The 14,853-nt window shown below is 43.4% G+C and overlaps 1 protein-coding gene across 1 annotated transcript in view; it reads left to right on the plus strand.

The window, feature by feature from the left end:
- XYLT1 (xylosyltransferase 1) overlaps nt 1-14,853 on the plus strand; it is a 302,161-nt gene that overhangs the window by 254,677 nt on the left and 32,631 nt on the right. The window contains exon 7 of the mRNA XM_059895867.1: nt 13,847-14,063. Coding sequence (XP_059751850.1) covers nt 13,847-14,063 — 217 coding nt within the window. The remainder of the gene's footprint in view (nt 1-13,846; nt 14,064-14,853) is intronic.

Raw genomic sequence — 14,853 nt, forward strand, 5'->3', positions numbered from 1 at the left:
TTTGTTTAATTCAGGTGCTTCATTTGAAAGTTAATAGCCCCATTTAAAGACAGCAATATTTCCTAGGGAAATCCAGATTTCCAGCTCATCTTAAAAGAGCCAAAGGTCCACTAAATCTGTGCTTGAATTTCCTCATGGAAGTTATGATCTGGATCTTAGACAAAGCCCACGTTCTACAGGTTGCTGCAGTCCTTGCTGCCCTCTCCCCTACCTCACCCTGTTGGCATTTCAGTTTGCCATCTCTGCTGTAGGTGTTCTCTGCCACTGCCGATGGAGGTGTCATTTTAGCTGTTTCTGTGATCCACGTTACCCAGATATCCACAGAAGGGAGGGGCAGAAGCAGGCAGCGAGCTGCATTTCCTGAGCTTCCAAGAAGTAACCCCAGAATCCTTGGGTTGTATCATTTTCCTTAATTTTAATTTTGATTGCATCCAGCTGTCTCTTTCTAGATTGGGCCTGTCCTACTGGCAGCCTGCGTTCTTTATACTTAAAAGGAGCCCCCAGACTTGAAGATGCTCTGTAAATTAGCACAGATTAATATAGCATGTTCTGGCCACTACACTGGAGAGGCCTGGTGGATAAAGAATTGTAGACACATAGTAGGCTCTGTTCCTACTAAGTGCACATCGCTCTGCTGGGCCCTTTTCACACGGGATCCAACTTTATTCCTACAGTCACTCAGTGTAAAAATACGTATTATTATCTCCATTTGTCAGGAGAAGAAAGGGGAGCTTTGGGAGCCCAAATGATTTTCCCAAAGTCACACAGCTGGTAAGTGCTAGAGTTTGAACCCAATTCTCTGGCCCCAAAGCCCATGGAAGCAGGGTGGAGCTGAGCAAGATTCCACGGAGGTGGTAAGTTATCAGAACTAGACCAGATATTGGTATCCCCACCCTTAGGTAGAGAATGAAGACGCTTCTTCACTTCCAGATAACTTATAATACATGTTTTGTGCAAAGTCATATCATTAGAAAGGAATCCACTGTAAGCTGATAGACTTGTGTCTGAATTACATCCACCCTAGTATTGTTGTTTCAGCCTACTCAGTATTTATTCTCTATCTACTATTTCCAGGCCCTGTGCTAGGAACTGGGTACAACACAGAGGTTAAAATCATGAGTTCTTTTTTCTTTTTTTTTTTTTTAATAAATTTATTTATTTATTTATTTTTGGCTGCATTGGGTCTTCGTTTCTGTGCAAGGGCTTTCTCCAGTTGCGGCGAGCGGGGGCCACTCTTCATCGCGGTGCACGGGCCTCTCACTGTCACGGCCTCTCTCGTTGCGGAGCACAGGCTCCAGACGCGCAGGCTCAGTAGTTGTGGCGCACGGGCTTAGTTGCTCCGCGGCATGTGGGCTCTTCCCAGACCAGGGCTCGAACCCATGTCCCCTGCATTGGCAGGCGGATTCTTAACCACTGCGCCACCAGGGAAGCCCCATGAGTTTTTGAGGTCATACCTCCTGGGTTGAAGTTCTGATCCACCACATCCTGTCTGTGTTTCACTGGGCTGGTGACTTAACCTCTCTGAGCCGGTTCCCTTATCTGTACAATGGAAACATTAATGGACTTATACGCACGAGATTGTTGGAAGGATTAAATGAGATGTTGTATATAAAGCATTTGGCATATCATAAATGCCCTATGAAGATGATGATGATGGTGGTGGTGGTGGTAGTGATGAGGTCATTGCCATGATAAACATTGGACTCAAATTGCAGGTGGGAGAAATAAATAGATGGTGTATAGGCCAGCGTTGTGCCTCTGGGTGTATGAGTACATCTTGTCCAGTTGCTGTGCATCAGCAGTTGACAGGTGGTACCCAAATGGCACAGCAGGATAAAGGGCAGGATAAAGACGCAGGCTAAGGAGTTGTTGCTTGCATCTCCCTCTGAAACCCTAAAACCCAAGGCTATCTGGACAAAACAGCTCACAAGTTCCAACACTCATGCATGAGTCCTCAGCTGGGATTCTCTCACTTAGATGAATTCAGGAGATTAATTTAGAATTAATTCAATAGTAAAATGAGCCATCAACGGCGACTTTCTCCTCTTTGTCAGTTGAGGCCTCACCTGCTGAGTGAACAAACCTGGCCACGCCCATCTTCCCTCGTGTCTCCCACGGGTGCAGCCTGGGTGGGGCTTCGCTCTGGCTCTGCACTGATAGCATGTTAGGAAGGACCCTTTTTGGTGGGAAGTGACAGAAACTCAGCTCAAACTTGCTTAAAGGGTAAAGGAAGTTATTGGGTGATGCAACTAAAACATTAGTATCTGACTTCAGACATCGCTGAATCAAGCAGTTCATATGATATCATCAAGCCCAGACTCTCTGTTAATTCCTTTTTTATTTTCTGGCTGCTTAATTATTTCTTATTATTTCTGGAGAGGGTTAAAGTAAAATAAACACATCGCATCAAATAACCAAGTAGTTCACTGGCAGGAACCTTTTTTTAAATTAATATATAACCGACATATTATATTAGTTTCAAGTAAGTGATATAACAATTCAATATATGTATCTATTGTAAAATGACCACCACAATAAGTCTAGTTAATATCCATCACCACCCATAGTTACAATCTTTTTTCTCGTGATAATAACTTTTAAGATCATAGCAAATTTCAAATACGTACAACACAGTATTATTAACTGTAGTCACCATGCTGTACATTACATCCGCAGAACTTACTTATTTTATAACTGAAAGTTTGTACCTTTTGACCACCCTCACCCATTAACTTCTGTTAGTTCTCTTTCCCTTTGTGTTGGTTTAATTTTCTGGCTCCAGATGGTGACCCTTCTCAACGTATTAGCCTCATTTTACTGATAAGGTAACTGAGACTCACAGAGATGAAGTAAATTGCTTAAGCTCACACAACTAGGGCAGGGTTAGGACTCAAACCTAAGTGAGTGTGTCCGCAGAGCCCAAGCTCAAATCCCTGCATGATGCAGCCTCTCCGTGTTCTGGTCCTGCTTTCCTCCAATACGCTGGGTGGCTTTGAGGAAGCCACTCTGCTTCTCTGGGCTTCATTTTCTCCCTTTGAAAAACAAAGTGGTTGAATGACATGATCTCCAAATGCCATCCCATTCTGATGCTTCATGCTTCGGGACCAGACAGTGTGACAGAGGCAGAGAGTTTAAAAGACAGAGAGATGGAGAGGGACAAAAGCAAACAGTGAGATACAAAATAGGCCACAGGGTACCTTAGTTTTTAATTCCACGTGGTTCCTAATAGCAGTTTTGACCTTCTGTCCCCAGCTTCAGCCTTTAGCAGCCAATTTGGACTTCCAGCTCCCGCTGCTAAGAGATGGCATAAAGGCAAACTGGTACTTTAATAGCTGCCAAATTGGTCCTGACTGTTCCTATAATTAAATGAAGGGGAGTGTTGTGTTCACTGTATTTCCTTGCTTTCCTCCAAAAATGAAGTAGCTAGATATATTGAAAGACAAATAGCACAATTATCAGTTTCCCAGATAACCTCTGCAGGGCTAAAAGAAGCAAGTGCCCTGAATTAGCAGGTCTTGGCAACCATCCCCAGGAACTCCTGGGTTCTGCTCGGGGAGCATTGGAGAAGTTTCCCAAATCTCAGAAGCTTGATCAAGGCTCAGTGTGTAGGGACAGGCCCCTTACAGGGAGATGGAAAGGGAAAATCATTTCCCTCAGCCGGAATAGAGTTTCCTCTGGGAATTTTCCGGCCTTGGTTGGTCTAAGTTCTCCAAATAATTCAAGGTCACCAGGGCCCCAGTGCTTAGCCCTGGGGCAGAGTGTGGTGTAGTGGTAAGAACATGGGCAAAGGAGTCCAGACACCTGTGCCAAAATGCCAGCTCTGCCGTATGACAGCCAGGGGACTTTGACAAATGGCTTCGACTCTCCATGCCTTCGTGTCCTCTTCTTTATAAGATCAGGACAGTGATGTGGGGGTTGTGGAGGACTGAGTATCCTCACTGACGACAGGAAGTGCCAAGCCAGGTGCTTTCAAGTTGTGCTATCCTCTGTTAAAGAATACAGCTGAGGCTTGCAAAGTTGCTTTAACTTGCTCAAGGTTCCACACAGCTGGCATTGGAGCCTGGTTAGGTCTGACTTTTATCACCCCACGATTAGTGACTGCATCTGAGAGGACCTGTTGTTTTCAGTTCTTGGGGTGTGTGGATGAAAGAGCAAAACTCTGCTGATTTTAAGCGGAATCATTTTTAAAGGAGCAAGGGAGGAAAATCAGTCCTTCCCCTACTTTCTAGAGTCACCTTATCCCAAAAGTGTGTTCACAATCCACCAGTGATATGTGAGATTATTTGGGGGTGTTCATAAGTGGGCATCATGGGAGAGTTAGTATTGATTTTATGTATATCAACTAAAATTTATATAATTAGCCCATCTAATCGATGATTTCATGGACATGATGCTTAGAATAAGACTCAGTTTAAAAGAAAACAGTTGAAGCTATCTAAAGTTGGTTTAGAAAAGAAATATTAAGGAAAGTCTCATACAGACTTCATAAAACCTATAGCATAGCAGTTAAGAATCTGGGTTCTGGACCCCGACTGCCAGCGTTCGTATGCTGAGCACTCACTAGGTGTGTGGCCTTGGGTAAGTTACATCAATCACTTGTGCTTCAGTTTCCTCATCTGTAAAATGGGAATAATGATAATAAAACCAACCTCATAGAATTGCTGCAAGAATTAAATGAGTGAATATGTGAGTAAGCTCTTGGAATAGTTAGTTATGCACCTTAAGTTGATGATGGTGGTGATGATGATAGTGGTGATGGTGACAACGATGGAAAAGCCTTGATGATGGTATATATACACGTGATTAACGTTTTCGAAACATTTTCTACAACTCTTAGAGGAACAACTAGCATTTCAAATGTAAGAAGACTAGACCAGAAGGAAGCTAGGAGGGGTCCCAGCCCTCAGGTCAAGAGTGGCATAAACAAGTTTCTTCCTGTTCCCTGGTCTGGGGCCCACGTGCTAGAGGCGGCAGTCCCTCGCTGGGTGCCAGAATGGCAGCTAAAGCAGCTTCAGCAGCTTCTTCTCTCTGACATTGAACTAATCTTCAGGCCCAAACCTCCCTTGATGTATAAATAGGCAATTGTTTAACCAAAAGTTGGCAAATCCATCGAGAGCCTGGCCAGGAACCTCCTCCAAGCAAATCTGCTTTCAGGAGGCCCTTTGGTGCCAACTTGCTTATCAGGAGAAGAGCTCTCTCCCCATCTGTCTCGTAGCACCATGATTGATGGGAGGAGGTAACTAATATCTCATCTCCAATGGGGAAAGCAGATTGCATTTCCCTCTTGCTTTTCTTAAACCCAACCGGTGAGTTTATCCCTGTTTGCATGTTCACTTTATTTAATCCAGTTATGGTAGCCATGTCAAAATAAAGCTTAGCATCACACAGGCACCCATACAAAGCTGTGTACACAGACGCTCTGTGGGCCTCCACATGAGTTTTGAGGTCAACTTTCAATCTTTTCTTTTTTCAAAACAATACGTGTCAAAGTTGGACCAAAGGCTAGAAGGAAAATATGTGCAGTGTCATCTCTGAGACGTAGAGCATGATTTTTTTTATTTCCTTCTTTGCTTTCTTTTTGTGTTCCATACCTTCTATGGAGAAACTGCATTACTTTTTTTCTTTTTTTTTTTGCATTACTTTTATAATCAGAACAGAAGGCAGGAGACATTGTTTTTAAATATGTGTGAAATAGGAAAAATCAGTTAGCCCTCAATGGACCTTTAGACTCTTAGAGGTGCAAGCTGATTCGGGCCCTGAGTGCTGTGAAGAGCATGGGCCACCAAGCCTGGGATTCTCAGTTCCAGGATTTGGGCCCCTAACTCTGCGTTTCTTCTCAGGCTGGGTTTTTTTCCATTCCTGAATGTCAAAGCCAACTCAGCTTTCTTCGCCCAGGGCATGTGTAATGATAGGGTTTACTGTGTGCCAGAGACTGTCCCAAATGCCTTAGAGATATTAATTCTTTCAATTTTCACAACAATCCCATGGTGTAAGTGCAGTCATTATCATACCCATTTTCCAGATAGGGACACTGAGCTAGAGAGATTAAACAACACACAGCTTGGGAATGGGGAAAGAGACTCGAACCCAGGCAGTCTGGCTCCAGAGTCTATATTCCTAGCCACTGTGCTATACCGTTTCCCTAAGTATGTTCATTGTGGAGTCTCCTGCCATGTCCAGGCCACATGTACTTATGGCTGATACATTCCTTCCACCAATCAGGTCAGAGTCTGCCTCTCCTGTGACTGGTCTCCTCTGGAGTGAGGTAGTGAAGCTGAGCTTCTCCCTGTAGCTTCCACTCCCACCACGTTAGCTTCTTTTCGTTCATTTGGGCTCTTGCACACACTATTTCTGTCTCCTATAAAGTTCTTCCCCAAAATTCTTCAGATGACTGATTCCTTCTCATCCTTCTTGTCAATGCCACCTCCTCAGCAAAGTCTTCCCCAATAGTCTTCACTAATTAAGTCCCTGTCTCTTTATTTTGTCATTGCGTTCTAAGTTTTCCTGTATAACACTTATCACAAACATCTAATTACATATTCATGTGTTTTATAGCTATTTATGACTACTTACCTATTTATTAGAGTAGTGTTATAGTCTTGTGGCTAAGAGTGTGGAATCCAGAGCCTGACTGCTAAGGTTTGAATCCCTTCCTTGCCACTAACCAACTGTGTAGCCTCGGGAAAATTAGTTAACCTCTCTGTGTCTTTGTTCCTTCATTTGGAAAATGAATCCTCATAGGATTGTGATGAAGATTAAATGAGAGAATATATATTAAGTACAAGGAACAGGACCTAGAAAGTAGCAAGTGCTCAATAAATGGTAAATATTATGGTTTTATCTTTCATCTTAGAAGAGAGAGGATAGGGATGATGTCTGTCTTCTTCACAACCATATTCTCAGCAGAGACTTGGAGAGTTGCTGAATGAGCAAATGCCCCAAGCCCCTTTTCTCTTCCAACTACTGCAGAGTTGGGGCCTGACAGCTGACTCCAGCCCAGCTTGGGAAAGGGCATAACCCACACTGGACATGTGGGAAATGGCCAGCAGAGCCCCTGTGGAGCTGCCAAACTAGGAAACCCAGTGACCTGAATCCTCACTGACTTGTGCCTTGGAAAGATGGGAGGGTTTTGTATTTGTGGTTCTCAGACAGAATCAGGGTGCCCATGTTGCTTGTCACCCGCTACCACCACAGCCCTGGGCATTGCTGCACTAAAATAATTGCAGGAGATGGGTGCACTGTGAGGGCTTCTGTCCTTGGTGCTGAAAAGGCATTGCTTCTCAGAGCATAAAGGGTTTCTCCTTAGCTGTGGAGGTGCCCTACACATGCCTGTCTACCAAATCCCAGAATAGAGAAGAGGAGAGAGAGAAGTTTTAATTTTCTGGCTTGATGAGGGAAAAAGTTAAGTATCTTGGTGAACACTTATTAAGCACTTACTAAGTGCCAAGCACTACGCTAAGCCCTCTCCATATATAATATAATCTCACTTAAACTCTCTGAGGCAGATATTATGACGATCACCAGTTTCCGTGTAAGAAGCTGAGGCATCCATGTTCAGGTCGCCCAAGGTTAGTGGCAAATCCAGGACTTGTACCAAATATTCTGGCTCCAGAGCCCCTGTGTGCCATGGCTGTTTGTGTGAGACCATTCACATAGCTGGCTGATTTCATACATTGTGTTTTCATGCTTTGTTCCATGACTTTATTTTTAAACTAAAATGCTTAGGTTGTACTTAGGCTAAAGGAGTAATCTGGGTTCAGTGGGAGATCACTGGAGAGAGAAAGAGAAGAAGAGGAAATATTTTTTCTAGGCTGTGTGACTTCGGATGACTTTAGGTCACACATCCTTTCTGAGTCTCAGTGTGTCAGGGTTTTTTATCTATAAAATGAGTTATATTAGCTGATTGCTGAGATTCCTTCTTGCTCAAACATGCTGTAAAATCTGAGGGGCAGTGTTCTTCCTTTCAGAATTCATTACAGGGCAAGACAGTTCTGGAATAATTCCACAGTTGATGAATATACCGAGATTGTAGCCAGGGAATTAACTGAATTGAGAGACTTCTTCATTGTCTGCCCTTTCTGAGGCCATTTCCAAAGGCTACAGATACTTTCTTAACTGACCTCTTCTCCCATGGGGGAGATTCAGGACCCCTTGCCATCCTCCATCTGATTTCCTTTGATGCTCAACTGAGTAGATTTGGTCCTTGTGACATCCTAGTAGAAGCATATTTAGCTCTGACTTTGTCCCGTATTGTGGCAGTAGAGAAAAATCTCAGGGAGGCAAACCATCCCTGAGAGCCCAGGAGGTAAAACCAAATGCAAACGATACCATGTTTGCCCTTAAGTAACCTATTCTGAAGACAGAAGTCCTTGTGAGGTCTGGCTGAAAGCCTCTTCCAACCAGCAATGAGCCATTTTCTCTTGGTTCTCTCACTTCTGGGCATTGTCTTTTTAAGGAAATAGAAGTTCTCAGATCCTTCATTTGGGTCCTTTTGGAGGGACCCTGGCGAATTGAGATGAAGAATGGCAGAGTAGTTAAGCACTTGCATTGGATTCCTCCAGACCTGGATTCAAGTCTAGGCCTGTTAGCTACGTGACTTTGGAGAAATTACTTAACCTTCCTGTGATTCAGTTCCTTTGTCTGTCGAATGTGTGTTAGAAAAATCTGATACCTGGCTAACTAATGGCAGCTACTTCCTGATTGCCTGACAGACATGGCTGTTATTGTTCCCTTTATTCATTCACTCAACAAATATTTATTGGGCACTAGCTGTATGTTAGGCACTGTAGTAGGATACAGTTAGGTGATCAGAAATAGACAAAAATCTCTGCCCTCTTGGGGCTTACATCCAGTAGTAGAAATAGGCAATAAACTAAATAAATACCTTGTATATTATATTAGAAAGTGAAAAGTGCTATGGAGAAAAATAAAACACCAAAGGAGGATTGGGGAGGGATGTTATCTCTATGAAAAAAAGGACTGATGGTTGGGTCAGCCCATTGCTTGGGTGAAGAGTGCTTACTTTGCAAGGACCTTTGTAAACATCACCCATCACAATTTTGCAGCTGATTTGGGAACTTGTCGGGATAGGTGTCACGGAGCTCATCCTACAGGTGAGGAAACTGGCATTCAGAGAGGTTAAGCCAGCCCCACTTCTCAGTGAAAACAGAGACAGCATTGGTACCAGATCCTCTTCATGTCTGCTCTTCTATGGTATCACCTGTTGACCCCAGTTTTACCAGGTAACCAGGTCAACTGGAAACAAAACTGAAGGGAGGGCAGCATGATTGGTCACCTTCTGTGAATTGGGCCGATTGCTGCAAATCTTCCCTCCATCCTTCAGGTGAGAGAGCCGTGCACCTTTTCCTGGTGAGCCAGCATTGACAAGACTCACCCAGGTGTTCACAAACTTACTTTGGTTTCCAACCTTTACCTTTTCAAGTTATAGTAAATCCACAGGGAAGAATAAAAAGCAAATCACTGTTGAAACAGCTGATTCTTTTCACCTGCTAGATACCCAGACTCTGGGAGTCTGCCACCTTCTCCCAGTCCAGACCTAAGTTCCTGGTAGCCCCTTTCTGAGACCTAGGCAATCTGTGGTCTCTGTTTACTCATAATTAACCAAAGCATGTGTTTGCAGCTTATCAGTTTTTGAAGGCAGTAAATACAGCGGCCAATCTCCCAACCCCGTGAATGTTTCATTTTGGAGATCACTGCATAAATATTGTATTTGGATATTGCGGTCCGGGACATCACATTAAAATTGCAAGATGATGCTGTTATCCCATCTAATGGAACATGAAATTAAAAAGCTGGTCCACGGAAAGAAAACTTTTGCAAGTCGTCCCACCTGTATTTCTTCTCTCTCATTCTCAGTTGGTCTTGATTACCATGTAAGTTTTGATACAGAGTGTCTAAAATTTAAAGTTTTAAACACAGTTAAGTGTGCCCACTGGACATTATCATATAATTGGCACCAGCCAGAGTCGAGGTAGGATTTTATTTCCTCAGACTCGGAGGCTTCTTTCAGGTTGTCACTTAGAGCCAAGTTTGGTGTCAGTGAGTGCTATGGTGAGTGTATTGAAAACCCTTCACCAGGTCGCTCCCCAGAGAGAACATGGCTTTGCTAACGAACTTGGATTTTGCACTAGGAAAGGTGTGTTAGGGAAAGAACAGGACCAGGGACGCTAGACATGTGGGTCTTCTGGTCGGCTTCTGCCCTTGTTTGTATCCTCAGAAAAGTCATCAGCCTTCTCTGGGCTCTCATGCATCTGTCTAATGCTTGCCCCACACCTCTTCCTGGGTATAACAGAGGGACTTAGACAATGTCACAGCTGGAAAGTACCCTAGAGATTACGTAACCCAGCGTTATTATGACTGGCGGTCTGTGGGCTGGATTCAGCCTAGGGATATGTCTTATTTAGCCAGAAATGCTTTTTTTAAGGGATTTGAGTGCTTTTCAGAAAATGCAGTCTCTACGTCTTTGCTAACTCCACCTACCCTGCTATCTTATACTCAGCCCCCCTCACAAACTTATATTATTTGTCTGACCCCTGTAGACATTTAATTTTATAACCTAGACCTAGCCCAACTTTGTCAGTTTCCCATGGGGGGAAACTGAGTCAAGGTCATCATTTTCCAAATTCACCCAGCTGGTTACTGGTAGAGCCACACTGCACTGTAGATGAAAAGCACATTTTAGCAGAATTAAGTCCGTTCACCACCAGCATCATTGTTGTCACCATTTTTATTACACTAGCATCAATTTGGTTAAGAATTAAATATATTACACCATCGTGCTCAGTGAGTGACCAATGTCAAGAAGCAGGTCCTCTATTTATGCAGAAGAAAGTGCTAGGGATGTGGGTTTATTAGTGAGGTTTCAGGAAGTTCCCTTTGGTGGATTTGTGGGAGGCCCAATGGGAGAGATTCTTTGCAGAATTCAGCATGACCAACAGGGTGGGACTATCTCCAGCTTCTATGCCCTGACGTCTGGTCATCACCGTAGACCTTTCCTGAGCAGATGCCTTGCACTCTTCCAGGACCTGTAAGGTAGGCAGAAAGGAGGAAGCCAAGATCAGTTCTAGTGAGCACAGCATCTACCTCAGAGGAGACAGGTAACTCTAATGTGAAGACAGAGATGAGGTCTGCCATGGAAGCACAAAGACCTCTAGACACACAATGGGGGATGCAGCCTGCTCTAGTGGAAGAGGTGGCATTAATGTGCCACAGCCATGGCTACCTGCCCTATCTGGAGCCTAAGAACATTTGCATTCATCACGGTAATGATAAAGGTGAAATCATTCAGGAATGTATTAGTCAGGACTTTTTCAATTACAAGTGACAGAATCCCATCTTAAAATGCCTTAAGCACTTTACTGACAAGTCTGGGGGGTGAGTCAGGTACAGCAAGATCCAGGGTCTCAAGCGAAGTCATCAAAGCTTTGTCTGTCTGTCTCTCCGCCTCCCTTACTTCCTCCCTCCCTTCCTCCCATTCTCCATCTCTCTTTTTTTGTCTTCTGTGTTACCTTCATGATCAGACAACCTCTATACTCATGGTGACAAGATGGCTGTCAGCAGCCCTCAGCTTACATTCTTCCAGAAAAAAATCCCCTAGAAAAGCCCTCCTTCCTAGTATGTCCAGCAAAAATCCAGAACCTAGTCTCAGACTCAGCTTGAGTTGCTTGCCCATCCATGAAGCAATTATGGCAGCCAAGCAGGTGGAATACTCTGATTGACCAGGCTGAGTCGTGTTCCCACCCCTGGTGCTGGGGGTGAGGCAAACCAAGTGAACTGAGAGTTGAGGGTGAGCAACTGTCCAGAATAAAATCAAGGTGTGGTTCCCAGAGAATGGATGCTGGGCAGACAGAAACGAGGGAATGAAGCCCCATTATTTGCTACAATGTGGAGGAACCCTGAAAACACGAAGCTAAGTGGAAGAGACTACAACTTGTGTGATTCTATTTATAAGAAATATCCAGATTAGGTAAATCCATAGATGGATTGCCAGGGACTGGAGGGAAGGGGGAATGGGAAGTAACTGCTGATGAGGATGGGGGTGACAAAATATTTTGAAACTAGAGATGACGATTGCACAACATTGTGAATGAACGAATGCCATTGAATTGTATGCTTTAAAATGGTTGATTTTATGTTGTATGAGCCGGAGAAGCAGCAAGATCCCTGGGTGGGGAGACCTGTAGACTCTAAACTCCCAACGAGATAACCAGCTCCTGAGGAGCAGGGACCATCCTCACTTCTCCTTGCCTCCCACCAAGGCCAGCACATGCCTGGCACATAGTAGGTGCGAAATTAATGCTAACTGCAAATGAACTGAGAGTTTGGGCCAGAAAGTTTGGCCCTCGTTCTGTCTACCCTCCCAACACACCCACCTTACCAGCTCTTTGACCTTTGATTTCTGCATCTACAAATTAGGAAATGCCAATTCCACCCTGCCTGGCTTGCAGAATCCCAAGAGAGAGAGAGAGAGAGAGAGAGAGAGAGAGAGAGTGTGTGTGTGTGTGTGTGTGTGTGTGTGTGTGTCCTAGAGCAGGAGTTATTAATCTGAGGTTCATGGATAGAATTCAGGGGTCTGTGACTTTGAATAGGAAGAAAATGATCTTAATTTTCACTGAACTCTAACTGAAATCTAGCTAAATGTAGGGTAACAAACCACCACAGTATTAGCAGTTACTGTTAGGAATCACATTTTTTTTTTTTTTTTGGGCCATGCCACGTGACATATTGGATCTTAGTTCCCTAACCAGGGATCGAACGCATGCCCCCTGCATTGGAAGCGCGGAGTCTTAACCACTGAACCGCCAGGAAAGTCCCAGGAATCACGTATTTTCAAATCACATTATAATTGATGCATCCGCTTCTAAATGTCATATATGCTCACCTCTTCTTCAAAATTACAGTAGTTTTTAGACCTACTACAAGATCTTGTTATGAACTGTGTTAAAAAGGAAACACATGTAATTATCATAAATGTGGTGTTTTAAAAAATATTTTGTAATACTCATTTTAATGTGTGAATCAAGAATCATGTGAATTACTATATCATCACTTTGGTATTTTTGGAAGTATTTTGTAACCCTGTGTATTTTTGTTGTATGCATTTAAAAGCATTATTCTGCAATGGGATAAATTGGGAGTATGGGATTAACAGATACATACTGCTATATATAAAATAGATGAACAACAAGGATTTACTGTATAGCACAGGGAACTATATTCAATAACCTGTAATAACCTATAAAGGAAAAGAATCTGAAATATATATATGTGTATATATATATATATGTGTGTGTATGTGTGTATATATATATATATATATATATATGAATCACTTTACTATACACCTGAAACTAACACTATATTGTAAATCAACTATACTTAATTTACTAATTAATTAATTAATTTTAAAAAATAAATTTTAAAAAATAAAAGCATTATCCTGAGATGAGGGTCCATAGGCTGTATTCACCAAACTGCCAAGGCATCCATGGCATGAAAAGGTGATTTCAAAAGTTCTCTAAAGAGGAAGCAGATGTAGCAGATGATCATTGCCATCTAATTGTGCTGCGTGGGCAAGTCTCCTAAGCTCTCTAAGCTTCTGTGTCCTCATCTGTAAAATGGGCATAATAATAGTACCTACCTCATAGGGTTATAGACACCAGCCTCGCTTGTGAAGATCAAGTGAAAAACTACACACAGACCCCCTAGCTCAGTACCTAGCACACAGTAAGTACTCAATAAATGCCTTTATTGCCGAGACTGTGCCATTTCATTTGGACTCTAGGTGGCGCTCTTTCAGGGCTAAGCACTGCTTTGTCTTGCCCAGGTTCATCCGGAAACAGGGCCTGGACCGGCTCTTTCTGGAGTGTGATGCCCACATGTGGCGCCTGGGGGACCGGCGGATCCCAGAGGGCATTGCCGTGGATGGCGGCTCAGATTGGTTCCTGCTAAACCGGAAGTTTGTTGAGTATGTGACGTTCTCCACAGATGATCTGGTGACCAAAATGAAGCAATTCTACTCCTACACCCTGCTTCCTGCAGAGGTGAGTATCCAGGAAAAAATCCCTAAGAAAGGTAGGGGCTGGCTCTAGCCTTTGGAGCAAAGTGGATGCTGAATTTTTGCTGAATTTTTGGCAAAGCCACGCAGGGTTCAATACGTTGTCCTCCAAACATCCAGAGGAAGATGGGGAACTGTATTGGCTACCAGGGACCTTGCTGTCACAGCAGGGCCCCTGGTCTCCTCCAGTCTACATGGAGGCTGTATGGAGTAGATGCACAATGCTGCCACCAGCAATCTATACAACATCTTTAAAGATGTAAAGTAAAAAAGGCAGTTCTTCCTCAAGACACTTGGCTCCCATTGGTCGTAAAACCATCACGATATACTGATTTTGTTAGAACAAGACACTTTATTGCCATTTTTCAGAAAACTTTTATTTATATAAATACAAAGCTCTCATACCTACAATAACAATGGTGCCCCCTAGAATTGTGCAGTGTGTAACCTGCACAACTGTATATGCTGGCTTTTTCAGGAAACACCCACATCAACTTTTGACAGATCCTCCACATTTACCAATCCTGTAATAACTTTTCAACACCACGAATTCCGTTTCTAATTTTGAATAGTGTTCTATCATTCCCTGACAGACAGTAGTTTTGGCCTCATCAGTCACACCAGAAATTCCAGTGATCCCAAAGCCAGGGCTTCTGTTGGGTTTGCCCTAGCCCCCTGCATTGACAGTCACTGTGTCCAAATGCTTGGGACTCGGCATTTCCTGTCGGCTTTTGGAAGTATTTGAAAAGCTCTGGGAAGTCTGTCACCACTTTTCA

Source organism: Balaenoptera ricei, chromosome 15, assembly GCF_028023285.1.
Source record: "Balaenoptera ricei isolate mBalRic1 chromosome 15, mBalRic1.hap2, whole genome shotgun sequence".
NCBI classification, from domain to species: Eukaryota; Metazoa; Chordata; class Mammalia; order Artiodactyla; family Balaenopteridae; genus Balaenoptera; species Balaenoptera ricei.